The 18,336-nt window shown below is 39.8% G+C and overlaps 1 protein-coding gene across 4 annotated transcripts in view; it reads left to right on the plus strand.

Moving 5' to 3' along the window:
* The window catches only part of LSAMP (limbic system associated membrane protein), a 640,943-nt gene extending 623,756 nt beyond the window's left edge, over positions 1-17,187 (plus strand). Inside the window, exons 8-9 of one of the 4 annotated variants that reach the window (XM_081086904.1) lie at positions 8,918-8,950; positions 14,892-17,187. In XM_081086904.1, the coding sequence (XP_080943030.1) occupies positions 8,918-8,950; positions 14,892-14,989 (131 nt within the window). In that variant the 3' untranslated portion in view covers positions 14,990-17,187. The remainder of the gene's footprint in view (positions 1-8,917; positions 8,951-14,891) is intronic. The other 3 variants (XM_081086906.1, XM_081086905.1, XM_081086909.1) reach the window with 3 other exon arrangements.
* The last annotated feature ends 1,149 nt before the right edge of the window (positions 17,188-18,336 follow it).

Raw genomic sequence — 18,336 nt, forward strand, 5'->3', positions numbered from 1 at the left:
TAACTCTCTCTCTCTCTCTCTCTCTCTCTCTCTCTTTCTCTCTCTCTCTCTCTCCCTTCCTCTCTGTAAAAAACCAATAAAATATATTTTAAAAAAATAAAATAAAAGTTAAACCTCTAAAGCTAAATGAGAAGCCTGCAGGATCTAAGAAAGCTGACTTGGGTAAGAGACTTGGTGAAGCCCTCTTTTTATGTTGGTGAGACTGTACGTTCTGGGACAGTACATCTTGCCACTGAGCAAAGCCCAGGCTATTAAAGTCAAACCATGCACCTCTCCTTTCTCTACAGGGAACTTGCATTAAGCCTACAGTTAGAAGGACCTCATAAACCCATATGATACATTTTTTATTGCATCCTATTTCATGCTGTTAGGACTTTGTTTGTTACAAAAATTATACCTCACCTACTGTAGCTTCTCTTTGGTTTTACTATATGATACCAGCCAACTAAAAACTTAGGGGTGGGGGGTGGTGTTCGGCAGGGGTGGTGGGGAGAAATTCAGTCTTCTTGTAATGTCCACCCAATGCCAAATAATCAGAAACTGATTATTAACTTCCCCCAGAGATAGAGGGTATTTTTAATGCCTTGATTTGTCTTTATAAATAGTTTTCTATTCTAATAATAAGTGTTATGCATTTCCATTATGGGAGAGCTTGAAAATTTATGAAACTATTAAAAAATTTATGAAAAATACAGATCATACATAATAAGCTCCTTCCTCAGAGATAACACCATTGATGTGATATAAACAAATGCTTTGTCTGAATGTGGGAGCTGCCAGTGTCTATATAACATTCAAGTGAAAACACCTAGACTGTCCTCTATTCTCTGCCCTCTCTCGGCCGGGCATGTTTCTGTGACTTGCTCAATGTCATGGCTGAGGCTGGCGCAGCAGCTGCTTTTCTGCCTGGGCTAGGGCTCTCCTCTCAGTGAAACGCCCACTCACAGCCTCCTGCCTGGTCCAGGGCTCTCCTCTCAGTGAAACGCCCACTCACAGCCTCCTGCCTGGTCCAGGGCTCTCCTCTCAGTGAAACGCCCACTCACAGCCTCCTGCCTGGTCCAGGGCTCTCCTCTCAGTGAAACGCCCACTCACAGCCTCCTGCCTGGTCCAGGGCTCCCCCCTCAGTGACAGGCACATTCTCAGCAATTCCAGGTCCTAAATCAAACCTGACTTACTTTTTCAGGAGATTTCTTTAGATTTACAAGAGATTTGCCTTGTGTCACCTGCAGGATTTACAGTTAGAATCCTCCTTTCAGATGTGGGAGCTCCTACATCCTCTCTCTGAATTGATGTATTAACATTTTTCCTTTTGTAAATTTGTCTTTTTTTAATTAAATGATTTTTTACTTAATTTTTTTCTAATTCTCTTCAGTATAGGACATTTGGTTTATAGAGGGTTTGCCCACTTATAATGAGAATAAGGAGTGAGACTCAAATATTTTACCTACATTATATAAGGAGAAATTATGTCAGCATTAGTTTGGGTTTGGATTTATTCATTCATTCATTCAACAAGGAGATATCATTATATGTCCAAGGTGGCCAATATCCTGGTCAATCATTTTTGTCCCTGACACACCCCAAAATAGCATCAAACATCTGAAGCCAACTGTAATACAGAAAGCCCGTATAAGTATTTGAAAGTAAAGTGTAACTAGATTTTGACCCAAATCTAGCTAAGGGAGGCCAACTTCATTTCTCAACATTGATGACATGCTAAGGCTTCTTCATTTTCCAAACCAAATTGATAAATTTTCTTAGTAGTTAGGACAATGGTTCATCAATGAACACACACACGCAGGAATAACCTTAATTTTGAGGTTTAGAGCCATTTCTTTATTTTGGCTCTTTCTCCCTGAGCTAGACCTAGACTGATTGCTGTGATTCTCAGAGCACATGACTCTAGAAATATTAGGCATTAGGGTTTCTACAACATGAATATAATGCATGGGAGAAAATTAAAAACTAACAATCTAAACAGAAATCACAGGCATATCCTTTTCTATGTCAAAATAAAAATAATAATAATACAAGTAAATAGAAACTGCTAATCCCTAAAGTCTCTGAATACAGTGGAGAAACCTTTGAGAAAGAAATTAATAACTTGCAAAGTGTGGCTTTGAAAACTGAATTAATAAAAATGTCCCTGCCCTAGCTGGTTTGGCTCAGTGAATAGGGCGTCAGCCTGCAGACTGAAGGCTCCCAGGTTCGATTTAGGTCAAGGGCATGTACCTTGGTTGCGGGCACATCCCCACTAGGGGGTGTGCAAGAGACAGCTGATCGATGTTTCCCTCTCATTGATGTTTCTGACTCTCTATCCCTCTCCCTTCCTCTCTGTAAAAAAAAAAATCAATAAAATATATTTTTTTAAAATGTCCCCATTTTAACCACTATAATAATAAAGGTGTTTTTTTGTTTGTTTGTTTGTTTTTGTTTTGTTTTTTTCCCAAATCTTGGCAAAAAAAAAAATGAGTCAGAGCACAAAAACTAAAAATTCCGTGGAGGATCTTCACAAATGTTACGCTTCAGGTCCTCGACAGTGGTGAGGGCGGAAGCAATAGCAATGGTATCTTCACCTTTGTTTCTTTGATTGAATTTCATGATTTTAAACCCCCGCCCCCCACTCTTTCCAGGCAACTGGAGTATACAATCCCTATTGAATATGGACCTTCCCTCTCTCCTGAATAAGCACTCTTGCTAATTCTTGCCCAGAAAAAAAAAAAGTGCCATTAATTATTTTAGTTCTCTAATATGTCATTTTGAAAGCCTGTTTAGGAGACTGGCCTTCTAGAAAGAGTTGTGCCTTACACAGCAGAAGGGAGAACGTTTCCTTGTTCAAATGGCTGTGGGAGGTAAAAAAAAAAAAAAAAAAAAAAAAAAAAAATCTGCTTATGTTCAAGTATACACCCTGGAATTAGAAAAACTATGCAAACAATAAGAACCCCCACACTCTGAATATCCTACATGTGGGCAAGAATGAATGCATATAAGCAGAGGACTGGAAGGAAGCTATCAAGAGTCAAAGCACTGAAAAATCAATTATTCTTTTTATGGGATTGCTGTGCCCTCATCTCCTCTCCCAGATAGAATGCAATGCAGGCAAATGCCAAAATTGTTCATAAACATGGATATGAAAATTTTCTCAGGTAATAAGGGAGTTATCAAACTATAAATTCTAGAGTTACTAAGGAAGCCTCTCTTATCTTCACAATACTCACTTTCATTGAGAGAGAGAGAGAGAGAGAGAGAGAGAGAGAGAGAAGTATTGGAGGGAAGGGAAGGAATAAATCTTCTAGCCTCTGAACAAAAAATAAGCTTGGATTTTTATTTTCTAAGGTTTAGAATTCAGTTAGCCATGAGAATATTCTTAAATAAAGCTCAACCCTCCAGAAAATGTTCTACCTGCCAGGATTTGGAGACTGATGAAAGGGCCTCCTAGCCCCATATGACTCTTCAAATGGCTGAACCTTAGGATTAAGGCATGGTGGTTCCAAAAGGAGAATAGAATCTTCCCCTGCCTAGAATCAGCTAGGGCAGCATTTGAGGCTTTAATTGATTGATTCATTGATTCATTATTCACTCATGCACTCTGGATATTTATTCAGCAAATCTATTGGACACTTACTCTGTGCTAGAGAAATACTGAGCTGAGGCTACAGTAGTGAACCAGAAGACATCATCTGTGCCCATGAGAAAGGCTAAATCAGCACTTTTTAATGTTGTAGGTTTGTCTAACATGGATGGATATAGACTCTCCAAAAATCAAAAGTAAAAAAAAAAAGTTAGCATAAATAAATTTGTGAAGGCATTTCCCTTTTCTCGTGTTGATTCTTTCCCCATTGCCTCCTTGTACCCTCTCATCACAAGGTAATATCTAGGCACATGCTAATTCCAGAGAATTCTAGAACTTTCTCTGTACTAGACTCCCCCAAAGTTTTATCCATTGTATAGCTACAGTAGATTTATCTTTTTATTTTATTATTTGGACCTGCACTGCCACACTTACTTGTTAAATGTGTTTCCTAAAGCAAGATAGATATGTAGAGAGATGTTTTCCTGAAAGGCATACATATTATATGTTTTAGGTATGGTCTAATGAGTATGTCCAAGGAATGCCTACAGAAATAATATCCCTGACAAGGCTGTTTTTCTCAAGAACTTTGCACTAGAAAAAGAATAGTAATTTTTAGTTGTTAAGGATCAAAAGAAATTTTTTTTCTTGTCTATAAGAATAGGAAAGACTCCCTTTTGGAAAGTAACATTTTGGTCCTGCCCTGACTGAAAAAAAAGAAATGTTGCTTTTATTTTTCCAACTATTGCCACCTGGTGGACATGGGAGATTCTTTTAGACAGTGGCTAGGACTATGTTTTAGTATGTACACAAGATGGCAGCACACAACCAGATTTTCAAAGAGCCAGACACAGAAAAGAAATCAGTTCCACAGCTACTGGTGTGCAGCTAGCCCTTCTTATGGAGGCAGTTAAGGCATTCCTCTGTGAGGAAAAAATTGTTACATGATTAAACACCTTTTTCTTAGCAAAACAGAAAGTGGGCATATGTGTGACAAACCGAAGAAAAAAAAATCAAGATTTTGCTCCTCAAAAGAATAATGTTCTATTCCAACAGAATATGATAAATAGAAAAGAATAGTACCAAATAAGCTCTCCACCCTCTTTTCCTAAAGACAAATGGAATTCCAAAGATTAATATCATTAGAATTTCACAAACCTGTTCATTCATTGCAATAAGGAGGACTTCCTAAAATTTAAGTGGTAAGCTAATTTGCTTATTGAAGATTTTCAAGCAAATGCATATTTTGCATGATTTTATAATATTTTATTTATATAGTGTAATATTTACAATACTTTAAAATCCTTCTTTTAATGATCTCTTTTTAATTGATTAGAGATCAATTAAAAGATCTGGTTAGGCCACAGAGACTCACACCCAAGCCTGTGCCAGTGACTGGTTAACCCCTGTACATTTCTGAACAAAATGCTGCCTGACCAGTCTGCTTCGCTATCACTTCAGTGTGTTAGCTTCTCTCAATGTTTTGTTCATCTATACTGTTGCAGTAGATTTTTCAATTTTTTTTAAATTCTCTTTTTCCACCAAACTTTCACTGATATTTCTCTGTAGAAGGTATTTTACCACAAATCTGACAACCCTCATTTATTGAGCACCTACTGTGTGTCTGGCAGCCTTCTGAGTATAGTATGATAATTTATATAATTGACAAAACAAATTTATAAGGAGCATGTTGATTAAACGTATTTTACAGATGATGATACGAAGGCAAAGAGAGGTTAAGTGATTTTTTTTTCTAGCTTAAGCAAAGCCATTGGTCTTCCTATCAGCCCAGGTTTCTGAACAACTGCTTGCAATCATTCCATGTGGACCAGGGGAATCCAAGTGTTCTTTACATAAAGATGGTACCATCAGGAATTAGGCTTCTTTGGGTGAAAAGCACCACTCTGTGACCTTGAGAGGTTCTTACAAATTCTAAGGAACAATAAACTAAAAGGCTTACCCCAAGAAAGAAGGGAAGTTGTGCTTTGCATAAGAGCCAAACTCTTCCCAGTCAATTCTGAATCATTTCAATGTGCCAGTCATAACCCTAGAGTTGTTAGGACTATAGATATAGCCTTGATTTCAGAAAAATACTAGGATGTATTGAGGAATAATGGACAGCATCCTGGCTGGAGAAATGGAAACTTGAATTATAGTCTCAGCTCTGCCTCAGGCTGTGTGACATTGGGTAACTGATTCGCCTCTCTGGGCCACATATTATGATGAGCATATTTTCTATAGTGCCTTTTCAACAATTTTTAAGGCAATATGTGGATTTCAGGAAAAGTTGTCAGAGCAGGTATTGTGGAAATAAACAACAAGTGGTGGTGTGTTTAATATACAATTGGAACATCAGTGGGGAAATGATCAGTGAGGTCAAAAGGTGGAGATTGGTGTTTCATATCTTGATGGAACCTGGCTCCATATCTGTGGTGAGAGTGACCTCAGTTACAGGCTTCTTCTCAGAAAGTAACAGAATTCTCCCTCCATCCTCTGTATGGGCATTCATGCAGAAGACTTCCAATACTTCTGCAGGTAATGGACTAGCTCTTTGAGGACTAAGGGCAGGTGCTGATGATCGAGCATCTTCAGAAGAGCATCTGGAGGTCCAACAGGAATGGTGATACAATGGGGCATTCACACTGGGCCTCCACATCCACCCCGCATCTGACCAGTTTAGGGGAACTGTCCTCGTGTGTAGTCACAGCTTGCTCTTATGAATAGTCTGGCTGACACTAGTTTTACTAATGCTGAATTACAGCCAAACATTTTCAAGACTTCAGACACTAGGACAATTGTGCTCTTCTTATAGCCATGTGACTTTCTTTGGATAGACAAATGAAAAATCCATGAGGGAGTGGATTCATCAATGGCACTGAACCTCAGAAACTCTGCACACCTCCTTCTGAGGACCTGACCCATTTGTGCTAAGTCAGAGAATAAAGACTTCAGCTATTCAGGTTCTCTGTTGCTTTAACAGTCTCAGATCCTCTGTTAGGAGGGTGCTTGGCATATTTATTTTTCTCAGATTTCAGTGATTCCAGATCTACTCTTGTGACCCAGTGAGCATTCGGAGTGCCTTCCTGCACTGGCTGTGCTCCAACAGGGAACGTAACAGACACAGCCCCTGCTTCCACAGCACCCACAGTCCCGTAGTGAAGACAAGGGTTAATCAGAACTTCAGACGCATGTACTTGAAATTAAAACTGAGATGAGTGTTACGAAGGAGAGCAGAAATACAGGGAGTTTATTTTACCAAGGAGACTATCTTCCCTCTGGAAGTTATAACTGAATTCTGAAGGATGAGTGAAATTTCTAGTAGAAATATTATTGGGCCATTGGCCCTAGGACAGAGAAATTAAGGCAGGCTCGTGGTCTGGATTGCAGAGATGAACAATGATGAGGCTGGAGAGGAGAGGGGGCAGAGGCACAGGTGCCCTGCTAAGAACTTGGGTGTTTATCCTAGAAGTTTCAAACAGGACAATGAGTTCACTAGATGTCCAATTCAAATACTCTCTTTGTCTTCAGAATCTAATAATGTACTTCCTTAGAGAAAGTATATTATTCAGGGACACAAGGCGATGCCTTGGTCTTCAAGAAGAAAAAGAAATCATATTCTGCAGCCTTGGTTTAGGTTTCTGTATTTGACCAACCATTCAGTTGGTCCTCAGCTTCAGAGTGGTATCCTATGGAAAGTTTTCATATAGGCGTCTACAGATCTCAAAGTACTATGGTTTAGTTGATAAGGCAACTTAAAAGGAAATACAAGTATTTGACCTATTTTAGATTCAACAATTCTGGGATTTATTTATACATTCAACAAATATGTATTGAATACCTACTGCATGCCAGGCTCTAATTTAGGCACTATCAATACAATGGTTGACAAAATTATATCTAATAAAGAGGGAATATGCTAATTGACCTTCACACCATCACAAAGATGGCGGCACCCACAGCCAATAAGGAGGGAATATGCTAATTGTCTGCCACACCCTCAAAGACAGCAGCCCCCAGTTCCTTCAGCCCCATCGGGGCGGCAGGTACATGGAAAGGCCGGGCCTGCCCCCAGGCTTGTGCTGCCAGCAATGGCAGCAGCAGAAGTCGGATGGGGGCATTGCCTTCCCCTGACCACCAGGTTGCTTCCTGCCCCTGAGGGCTCCCAGACTGTGAGAGGGAGCAGTCCAGGATGAGGGACCGCCCCCTCCAGTGCATGAATTTTCATGCACCGGGCCTCTAGGGTGTATATACAAAAGAATTCATGCACGGTGCAGGACGGAGGGGGGATGGGGGCCCCTTAGCCCAGCCTGCACACTCTTGCAATCTGGGATCACTGGCTCCTAACCATTTGCCTTCCTGATCACCCCTAACCACTCTGCCTGCCCACCTCATTGCCCCTATTCGCCTCTGCCTGCCTGCCTCATTTCCCCTAACTGCTCACCTGCCTGCCTGATCACCCCTAACCACTCTGCCTGCCTGCCTGATTGCCCCAACCACTTGTTTGCCTGCCTGATCACCCTCTGCCTTGGCCTCTGCTGCTGATGCTTCATTCAGAAGGATGTCCAGCATGACGTCCAGAAGGCCATTCGGCTGGTTGGTCTAATTAGCATATTACACTTTCATTATTATAGATGCTATTGTTGCCCTCTAAAGTATCTAAGGGAGGAGATAAACTCTCTACCACAACTAAGTAAATGTATAAGATGATGCCAAGTAGTGCTAAGTGCTATTAATATTAATAAGTCAGAGTAAAAGAATAGAAAGTAACAGGGTATCGGTTTTTGACAAAGTGATGGGAGAAGTCCTTCCTGAACTGGTAACTAAAACAGTTTAGCAGAAATCTAAATGAAGTGACCGAGTGAGCCATCCAGAGATCTGGGGAAAGAGCATCTCAAGCAGATGACCCAGCACGTACAAAAGCTTTAAAGTTGGAACGCATTTAGCATTTTGGGTGAAAAGAAAGAGTGGAGCCAACCAGGGGCAAAATGGTAGGATGGTGTTGGGATCCAGACACATTCTATCATTTCACTAAATTGCAGTCAAGAGTTCATCTTCATGCCATACTCAGAGTGCTTGCACTTGTCTACACATATACTAACATGTGACATCAAGTATTTGTAGTTACAAATTGATTTTGCCACCTCCAAATGCACATTTGTTCCAACCAACCAATCTCTTTCCACATACCTTTCTTTCCATCTCTATCAATATGTGATTCTACTAGAATGCTTTTCCACCCTTCCTCTCATTCTCCTTTAAGTGGAGAGTACCAGGCTACTTTTGTGCTTATTCTCAATTGGTAAAAATTTTTACCTGTTTTTGTTTTGCTAAATGTTTCTTTTTTAGAAATTGGCACGACCATGCACTTCAAGCAAAAAGGTATGGTTCTTATTTCTAATTACCTTCTACATGTTAAAATTAAAATTTCACAGCAGTGTGTTAGGGTCTTATATACTGAAGTTTATTTCATCTCAACTGTTTGTGAAAATAATTTCCATAACACATTTGCCACTATTTATTCCAAAATTGTAAACTTTCTCTTTCACAAAAAGCCTCTACTACCCATGTCTACTCTATTGCTTTAGTTATTCACTTTTGAATGTCTGGAACTGAGCAACTTATCCCCCTCCCACTTTCCTCATCTTAAGTGCCCATGGTTGATTCTTGCAGAGTCATACATTTTGGAAATGTTCACTGCCCAATTACATAGAACTGACTTTACTGTTACTTGTTGGCTATTCAAGTGGATATATTTCTAAGGAAAATAGAGTAGGGTCTCCTAAAACAAAAGACTTTAGAATTTAATACTCCCTCCTACCTCAGCATTCTCCCAGGTCTTCATCCACCCTCACTCTGCTGTAGTACACCAGGGTTGCTGGGATCTCCTAGGAATTGCCCTCCAACTGCCCCATGTACTTCCATCAGCCATGTGGCACGTCATTCACATACTTTTCCCTACAACAACAATGCACTCAGGTTAAAGCTTCAATAACTAGACCCTAAAATGCAAACAATTACCAATTACCTCTTTACAAGTCCAAAAGAAATCTCCAGACCAGAACCACAGAGGAATCTTTGTGGCCAGATACCACCCTCCTTAAGTCCTTGTGGCCACCCACTTGGATTGGTAGTTGTCTCCTGTGAAGATGTCTTCTTCTCTGAACCTCAAAGGAGATGAGACAACCAAGATCATTATCAATAGTGAGAATGATTCTTGTGGGATTGAGACCCCACCAGTGACCAAGAACCACAGAGATTATGGACACGTTCTTGCTTATTCAGGAAAGGGCCAGCATTTTGTTTATATCAGCTCTAGCTAGTCCCCACAGAAGGCAGCAGGGAAGAGGCAACCAGAAATATATACATAGATCTAATATCATTTGGGGCAAGAAGATCTAAGCTACTGCCCTCTTCAGCCCTTCTCTCCCCAGTGCCATGATTATCAATTATAGTTGAATCTTAAGTAGTGAAACATAGGATACCTCAGGGCTTTGGTGTGGATATAAAAATAAGGAACAGGGTGTGTGTGCGCGTGTGTGTGTGTGTGTGTGTATGTGTGTGTGTTTCTCCAGAAACCATTGAGATAAATTCCAAGTGTCACCCAAAGGAATTCTAAGTATTGGCCTAAAATTTCAGAATTTTGCATGGCAAAATATTTGATGCTATTTTGATGGAAAAGATGTGATAATTCCAACTTTACTGTGAAACCCTACCCAAAACTCACTTTGTAGAGAGGGGAGATAATGCATAAAGAATTATGTAGGAGGAGCCCACATTTAATTCTAAGACACAGGGCTCAAGGAAAACATCAATGTATCTCCTGTTCTACTCTCAATTTATTCAGCCAGAGGAAGCTGAACTGGCTGAATATAGACAGCAGATGGCGCCAAAGTCAATCTTTTCAGGCTTCCCTTAATTAAACATGGCTTCCCAGGCTTCTAAGTGTCTATCTGGATAATATTTAAGAGAGAATTGGGAGATTATTTTTTTCTCTCACTTAAGTGTTAACTATGTTGTTTAAGTTTTTATCTTATTTTCAGTCACTCAGTCAACCCTTAGTAATCATAAGGAGTAATTCAAACTTAAACTTGTCTGGCCTTCCCTCTTTTCTTGTATGGCTGAACTATGTACAGGAATAAAATTATGATTGACCTCGATGGCTTAGAGGATGAAAGGCTTGCCCAACAATCACTGAGGGTGTGACTAATGATTATATTGAATACATCTAGCCCCCTGTCTTTGACATGAGCCCTCAATATCCAGGAGATCAACAGAAATATCTTGTCCAAATTTGAATCACAAAGTTGCACTAAGAGTGTGCTCTCTAAAGCAGGTGTTGAAAAATCACCTGTCCTTACTTTGGGATTTTACTGAAAGACTGATCAATTGGCTCAGCATCCTGCATCAGGTTTGTAGTATATACACTTTACCAAACAATACTCACATTCCTCAATTTCAGGATGCTGTATCATTCTTGCCCTGAGTCACACATTCCCTTTTTAAGCATTATGATGGCAAAGTGTAATCTAGCATTCACCTTGACACATTCTCATTTATCATCCTGTCCTGGGGTTGAGAACCTAGACCTGGTGAGTTGACTCAAGACTTTCAATCTTCCTGCAGCTAAATTTTGCCCCTTTGGGTCAAACATTGAAAGCCTTGACCCAATTCACAAACTAACCCTTGGATTCAGGGGTATTTTGTGCCTTTCTGTAATCTGGATAGCTATAGTTAATAGCAATAATGATTCTGCTACCATTTGTTGAATATCTACTAGATACCACACATGTAAGCATGTGCATACACATATACATACACACATATAAAATATGACTGAAGATCAAGATATGGTATTTGTCTGTTATGTGATAAGCGTGTAGCAATTTTTGGATTGTGGTTCTATTTGCCCATCTATTCTTAAGGCTAATTCATGTTTGCAGACTCTTGCTTTCATTCTATCTGTCTGTATGGGAAAATACTTGCTAAGCCTGGCCATCTGGTGTGGGAAATAAGTTTCACCATTTGCATTTCCTCAAATAAGCAGAAACTTCATAACTATGAACTAAAACATAATTAATGATTTAGCTGATTATTTTCCTCAAAATGGCCATTAACTGAAGTACTCTCCTACACAGTCATATATATACATATCTATAATTGCATGCCCCTTGTGATGATTCCCCAACTGTCTCCCATTTACCTTTGCATTTTTCAAGCCTATTTACTTACTCTCAAAACCAATTGTGAAAAGAGCAAGTCATATAAGTGCATCAAATAGCTATATGAGAGCACTTAAAAAATAGTAACTGACAGATCTACAGAATTCACTTCAACTATGTTATAATTTTATTAAGGATAAAATTAAAGATTATTAATAGTCATATACTTGGATTCCCTATATGTAACATAGAATATCATGTGAAAGTGATAGTTTATTCTCAATTATGTGTATGAAAACACCAATAACACCAGTGTATATCATATGTATATATATATGAATATGCATATAACATATATTCTTCTTAGTACCTATGTATGTACATGATTAGCAAAATGTTATATTAAACATGTTTATCTAGGTTCAAATATGTCTATATTTCAATGATGGAATTTCTGCTTTCTCAAACATTTACTGCCCTTCAAAAAAATGGCAAGACTAGGCTTCTTAGACTTCCCAGGTACCTTCAACTCCAAGATGCCTTATGATAATCTAGTCTGTACCAGCACTAAAAATAAAGTTAAGGAAATAGGCAGGATTAGAGTCTTTCTGGAAACCTTCTGTTTCACAGCATCCCTATCTCAAATCTGTTTAACCAGGAATGACATAAGTTTGTGTGTAGTCTTTCTCTGCTTCACTGACACACTAATTCAAACAAATGTGCCACTGAGTTCATGCTACCTACAGCATATAGAGGAACTAAAATGCCCGTCAGGACAGAAGCCCTGGGAGCTGCCATTAAGAAAGCTTAAAGATACCACAGGGCCAAAGATAGGGAGGAGACAGGTAGAGGGTGAGTAAGGCTCAGAACACTTGGATTTTAATCACAACTCCTAATCAGGTGCATCATGCAGGAAACATGATCTTCTTGAACCTTAACTCCTCATGAAAGTCATGAACCTGAAGGTAGCTAAAGTGCCTTTATATTAATATGATCCTATAGCCATTCAGAAAATTAAAATATTGATTGATTGAATATTTAAAATTTTAATCTGCAGTTTCATATCTTTACATATAATAAAGCTCATTTTATACTATAACTTTGTTATTCAAAGTTTGTATATATTCATATTTTACAGTAATATTTTTAATGCTTAGAAGATGCCATTCTAGTCTAAATATTCTATTGAAATCACTTTTTAAAAAAAGATAATGGATGTCTTCATGTTGATTTGTTTGTTCTGGCTATTGTTTTAAGCAAAGACAAATTTCATTTGCCAAATGTTGGCCCAGAGACTCATTGGCATCCCTTCGCTTGATAACTTGTGTAGTGGTGACAGGCAAAGACTGGAGCCAGCTGCCTGGGTGAAAACCCCAGCTTACTAGCTGTGCAAACTTATGCAATAGGTTTCATCTCTCTCTGCCTCTGTTATCTCGCTGTAAAACTGGGCTCATTGAGTACCTGCCTCACAGCATGGTAGTGTGCTTGTATTTGTAAAGCATTTATAACAGTACCTTGCAGTAAGAGCTACCTAATTATCTAATGGTTTTTTTGTTTGTTTGTTTGTTTTAATATATTTTATTGATTTTTTTACAGAGAGGAAGGGAGAGAGATAGAGAGTTAGAAACATCGATGAGAGAGAAACATCGATCAGCTGCCTCTTGCACATCTCCTACTGGGGATGTGCCCGCAACCCAAGTACATGCCCTTGACCGGAATCGAACCCGCGTCCTTTCAGTCTGCAGGCCGACGCTCTATCCACTGAGCCAAACTGGTTTCGGCCTAATGGTTTTGTTTGGTTGTTGTTACTGTTATAATTTAATATATATATATATATATATATATATATATATATATATATATATATAAATGTTTTTTATTTCAACACTTTCCCTATAATTTTACCTCTAATCTGGTATGTTTATTGACAATTTTGACAACATTCACATACCAGAGATACTTCATTGCACTTGAACCATCATAAGTTTAAACACACACTCACATATACACTCATTCACACAGATTCGTTTGCGTATGTGCCCTCAAAACTTCAAAGTGACCCATAATTATAGTCATACCAATCTCTCTTTTGAATGTCATCATCTAAACATACAGTCTTCAATCCCAAAGTCTTGGTTGTGAAAAATACTAGTATTTTCTTTTTTAAACGATCTTTACAAAAGAACCATACAAAAGGAGAGAGTGGGCAAGCAAAGCATAGGAGACAAGCTCTTCAGAGCAACATTTTCTGCCCCAATCCTCCTCATTCTGTCAACACATACCTTGCTTCTCCTCTTTCCTTTCCAATCCAATCTCCCTCTTGGATCTATAGCCACACTTACACACCCCAATCCTGTCCACCTGGGGAAAACCAGTCACATAGACTGTCACTCCAGGTTGAATTCTGGGCAACTTCAAGCTTAGTCTTTTTTTTGGTTTGGACCTGCCTCTTTAACCTCCCTAAGTCGTGTTTGTTTGTTGTTTTCTGTTGTTGTTGTTGTCTTTACTTTTGTTTTTTAAACTGTCAAAGTTAGAGTTTGGACCAGGTGATCCCCTTCTGCCTCTTAAAATTCTACAATGAGTTGACTTATTTTCCACCTTGAAGCTCAAGTGTCACCAGTCATAAATATTACTTGGAAAGAGCTCTCCTCCCTGTAACCAATAAATAATTACAGCTTCCCCCATGAGAAACAAGAGGGTCACAGATTGGTTCCATGTTTTATTGATGGAGATGCTGTGATAAATCAGCTGGAGGAGCCCGTGTCTGGCTGCAGAAGGACCCTCACCAATGGTTGGAATCTAAATGAGTGCTGGCTTTGGCTGCCATGCCGAGTGGAGCATGCAAGAGGAGGCTGGGTGAGGAGGGGCCTGCCACGCCCTCAGACACGCCAGGGACAGCTAGTTTAGGGCATTCTCTGATGAGAGCATTTTGTATCTAGAGATGTTTGAACCAATGATAATTCCTAAGATATTTACAGTTCAAGAAGAAGGATTAAGGAAGGAATGTGAGACCTTGTTGAGCTGTGCATACGCACACTGACTTGGAGGCACTGGAGCCTACCAGACCTGCCTCACCTCTGACAGGGCAGCAGTCAGCTCTAACACAGAGTGGGCCAGATGTAACCATTCTCTTTTTTCTCCCTCTCTCCTTTGCTCTGCAGGACCTGGGTCGGCGAAAGGAATAAATGGATCCATCAGTCTGGCCGTACCACTGTGGCTGCTGGCAGCATCTCTGCTCTGCCTTCTCAGCAAATGTTAATAGAATAAAAATTTTAAAATAATTTAAAAAAAACACACAAAATATGCGTCACACAGGATACAGAGAGAGAGAGAGTGAGATGGGGGGAGACTGTTTATTTCACAACTTTGTGTGTTTATAAATAAAGGGGGAAGTAAGAAAAAGGAAGAAGACAATACAACATTTAAAACAATTCTCAAGTCCATCAATAACCATTTGAGTATGATTCAGGGTGGGAAAAGTTCTATTAGGCTATGTGTATGTCTAAGCAGATATATGCTGTGTGAAGACCCATCATGCTAAGGACATCCAGGAGTAAAACTAGGACAAGTGAAGAAGTACCAGATGGATATTAACTCCCCCACACACTTGATCCTTCCGTCATCTTTTTTCATCGTGAGGGGAAAAGAAACAAGGTCTTGCCTTTGTGTGTATATTGCCATCAACTTTTTCCTGTTTTCATTTGAGCTGACTTGTAACCATTTGAGACTATCAGTGGAATCCAAGCGGAGTCCTGTGTTGAGCCTTTCTCTGGCTTTCTGCCTCCACTATCACCAACTTTTAAGAGCATCTCCTCCCACTCCAGTGTGTTCTATCTCCCCACATTCATCCCAGATACCCCCTTTTTTATCTCCACCCCCCACACACTTCTCTTCACTCCCACCACCCTGAGCACTAGTCATGCCGCCAACGCTAGGAAGTGCCATTTTAATTTTCTCTGCTGTGCGTGCGTGCTCGCGTCTCTCGCTCTCACGTGGGTGTACATGTGTGTGCGTGTGTGTGTCTCTCTCAAGCATGCCAAGGGAATGGTCCATGTGTACATAGACTTCGTGCTGTAGATACTGTCCTGCATTTGTAATTGTGAGACGCAGCTGTGACACGTTGCTGGGGGCAGAGTGGGGAAGGAGGCCAGGAGCAGGGCCCTTCCCCATCCATGGCTGTCACCCAACATTGGTGTGTGTTCACACCATGCTATGCCCCTCCTAAGGGCAGAACCTCATCTTTCTCCTAGTCCAATCATCAGAACCCAGTCAGGAGTCACTCAGAATATCACTGTCAATGAAAGTGCCTACTAGTGATGGGGTGAGCAAACAGTAGAGAAAATCGGTGATGTGGATGAGGCGACCTAGGAGAAAAGGTTTCTGATTTCACTCTTGTTCCATGAATCTGAGGGATTCATAGGTTTGCTGGCTTGTTGCGGGCTGGGTCCTGCTCTGCTGCAGGGTGAGCAGCATGTGCTGAGTAAATCCCCAGATGCAGGAAGGTCTCCCAGTGTTAACTCCCAATGGAAGAGGAGGAGCCATGTGGAGATCCTAAGCAACCCTGTTTTGCTCCCTCCCTAATTTTCAAATAACACTGCATTCGCCCATAGATTCCTCTGAGCAGAGATTGTTTCCTATTTCAGACAGGATACGTGAGAGTGAGTGAAGCAGGGAAAGTGAGCAGGGGCTCAGATCCTTACTCGAATTGTAGAGATGCTGACAGAACTCAATACAATGCATTGACCATAACAAAAAGGAATCAACTCCTGTGCTCCTTTGCAGACTTTTGTCCTGGTTTTCTAGGCTAAGACTTTATTTGGTTGCCTACATTATCTCTCTCCTGTTCCACTGTTGGTGTCTGCAGCAACATTGGTCATAGTAGTCCATCTTTATCCTAGGCCAGGCCACTAGGAATGAAATTATATTCCAATTTCCCTGCTCACGTTTCGCTTCTAGTCTCCTGAAAAAGATGCAGTGGGGAATATGCTGTTTAAGGCCACATCTACAAGCATCATCTTGTCATTAACACTGAAATGAGAGTTAGTGTCTTAACCAAAAGAGCCGGGAAGCTTTTAATAATTTACACAGAAATTGTATGATTAACACAAAGCTTGGCATCATCACAACATCAGAAGGATTTTCTTAGGAAAGGCCTTGCAGAGAGCTGGCTCTATGTGTGTAGATAGCTTTGTCAGGAAACCAACCCTATAGGAGACATTGGAAGTGACTGAGTTTATAAAAGGACAGAGGATTATTATTGAGGTCATAATTGACAGTATTTTAGCAGAGCCAGATATGGTACCTCACCAGTTTTTGAAACCTGAAAAATAGCTGCCATGTGATATAAAACAGGAAACTTCAGAACTGCAAATCAATAAAGGAAGTGAGGAAGAAAGGAAAGGAGAGAAGGAAGAAGGAAGGAAAGAAGGAAGGAAGGAAGGAAGGAAGGAAGGAAGGAAGGAAGGAAGGAAGGAAGGAAAATTTCTCTTGATAGATTTTATTAATTGAAGGCTTTTTGTGATAAGTCTATGAACATAACAATTGCCTTGATAGGCAGTATTTTTCATCTCTTCTGAGAGATTTTATTCTATTTTAGAAGTTTTTCACCAGCCTCCTTTTATGATTTTGCAGTTTAGACATGAAATTGAAGAACAGATTGGGCTTAGGAATCTGTGAGAGTGTTTGTGGCAAGTCCTGCTGTAGTACAGGTAACTACTAAAATACAGGGAGGTTGCCATGTTCCTATGCAGCATCAACTAACTGACAATCAGAGGTTTCTCTACAGTTTGGTCTTCTTAGTACAGGATTAAAAGTTTATCATCCTTGACAAATGTTCCCCATATATATGAAGAGCCAGCCATATCCTTAAATGGAAGCTTCAAAGAAGTACATGCTAATTTAAAGATATATAAGAAGTGAAGAGTAACAGGACTTAATTCAGTTTAGTGTCAGTTTCAGGGACAGATCCCAGTGGCATGTCACAGATTTTAATCATACACCTAGATTTCTTTTCGTCCCCACCCTATCATAAAGACAAGGTCTTGGTTTTATGGAAGGAGATATGCCATTGAAAGGAATGTCTTTGCCATGTTGGCACCATTTGTTCCTGAGTTTTAATATGAACCATATATTAAACATAATTAAACATATACTGGATATTGTAGTGTTGCATATATTTCTGGCAAGAGCTGGGGATTTAAAAAATTCATCCTGGCTCCTGTTTCAGAGTAAACAGTGACCCCAGAAATCTCATAGGTATGAGAATGTCTCTAAGCAATGTGAAGAATGCAGAATACAGATTGGAGAAAAATCAGAAAAAAACAGGTAGGAGCCATCAGACTGTCACCATGAAATTGAGTTTGAACATGGGACTTTTGAAATTTAGTTCATCAGCTTATCATATTGCTATATAAATCCCCTCAAGAATCTTGTCCATTGGTAATCAAAGCTTAAACCCTAAACTAAAAATAACCAACTTGTTAGTATCAGTACTCTGAGAGGAGTGAAGTGCATCAATTAATCTGAATGGCTAATAGATTTAATGTTCTTTGTATGCAAAATGCACCTCACCGTTCATAAAACAAAATCCTTAGACTTGATTTCCTG

Source organism: Myotis nattereri (genome assembly GCF_964212035.1).
Source record: "Myotis nattereri genome assembly, chromosome: 3".
Taxonomy (NCBI): domain Eukaryota; kingdom Metazoa; phylum Chordata; class Mammalia; order Chiroptera; family Vespertilionidae; genus Myotis; species Myotis nattereri.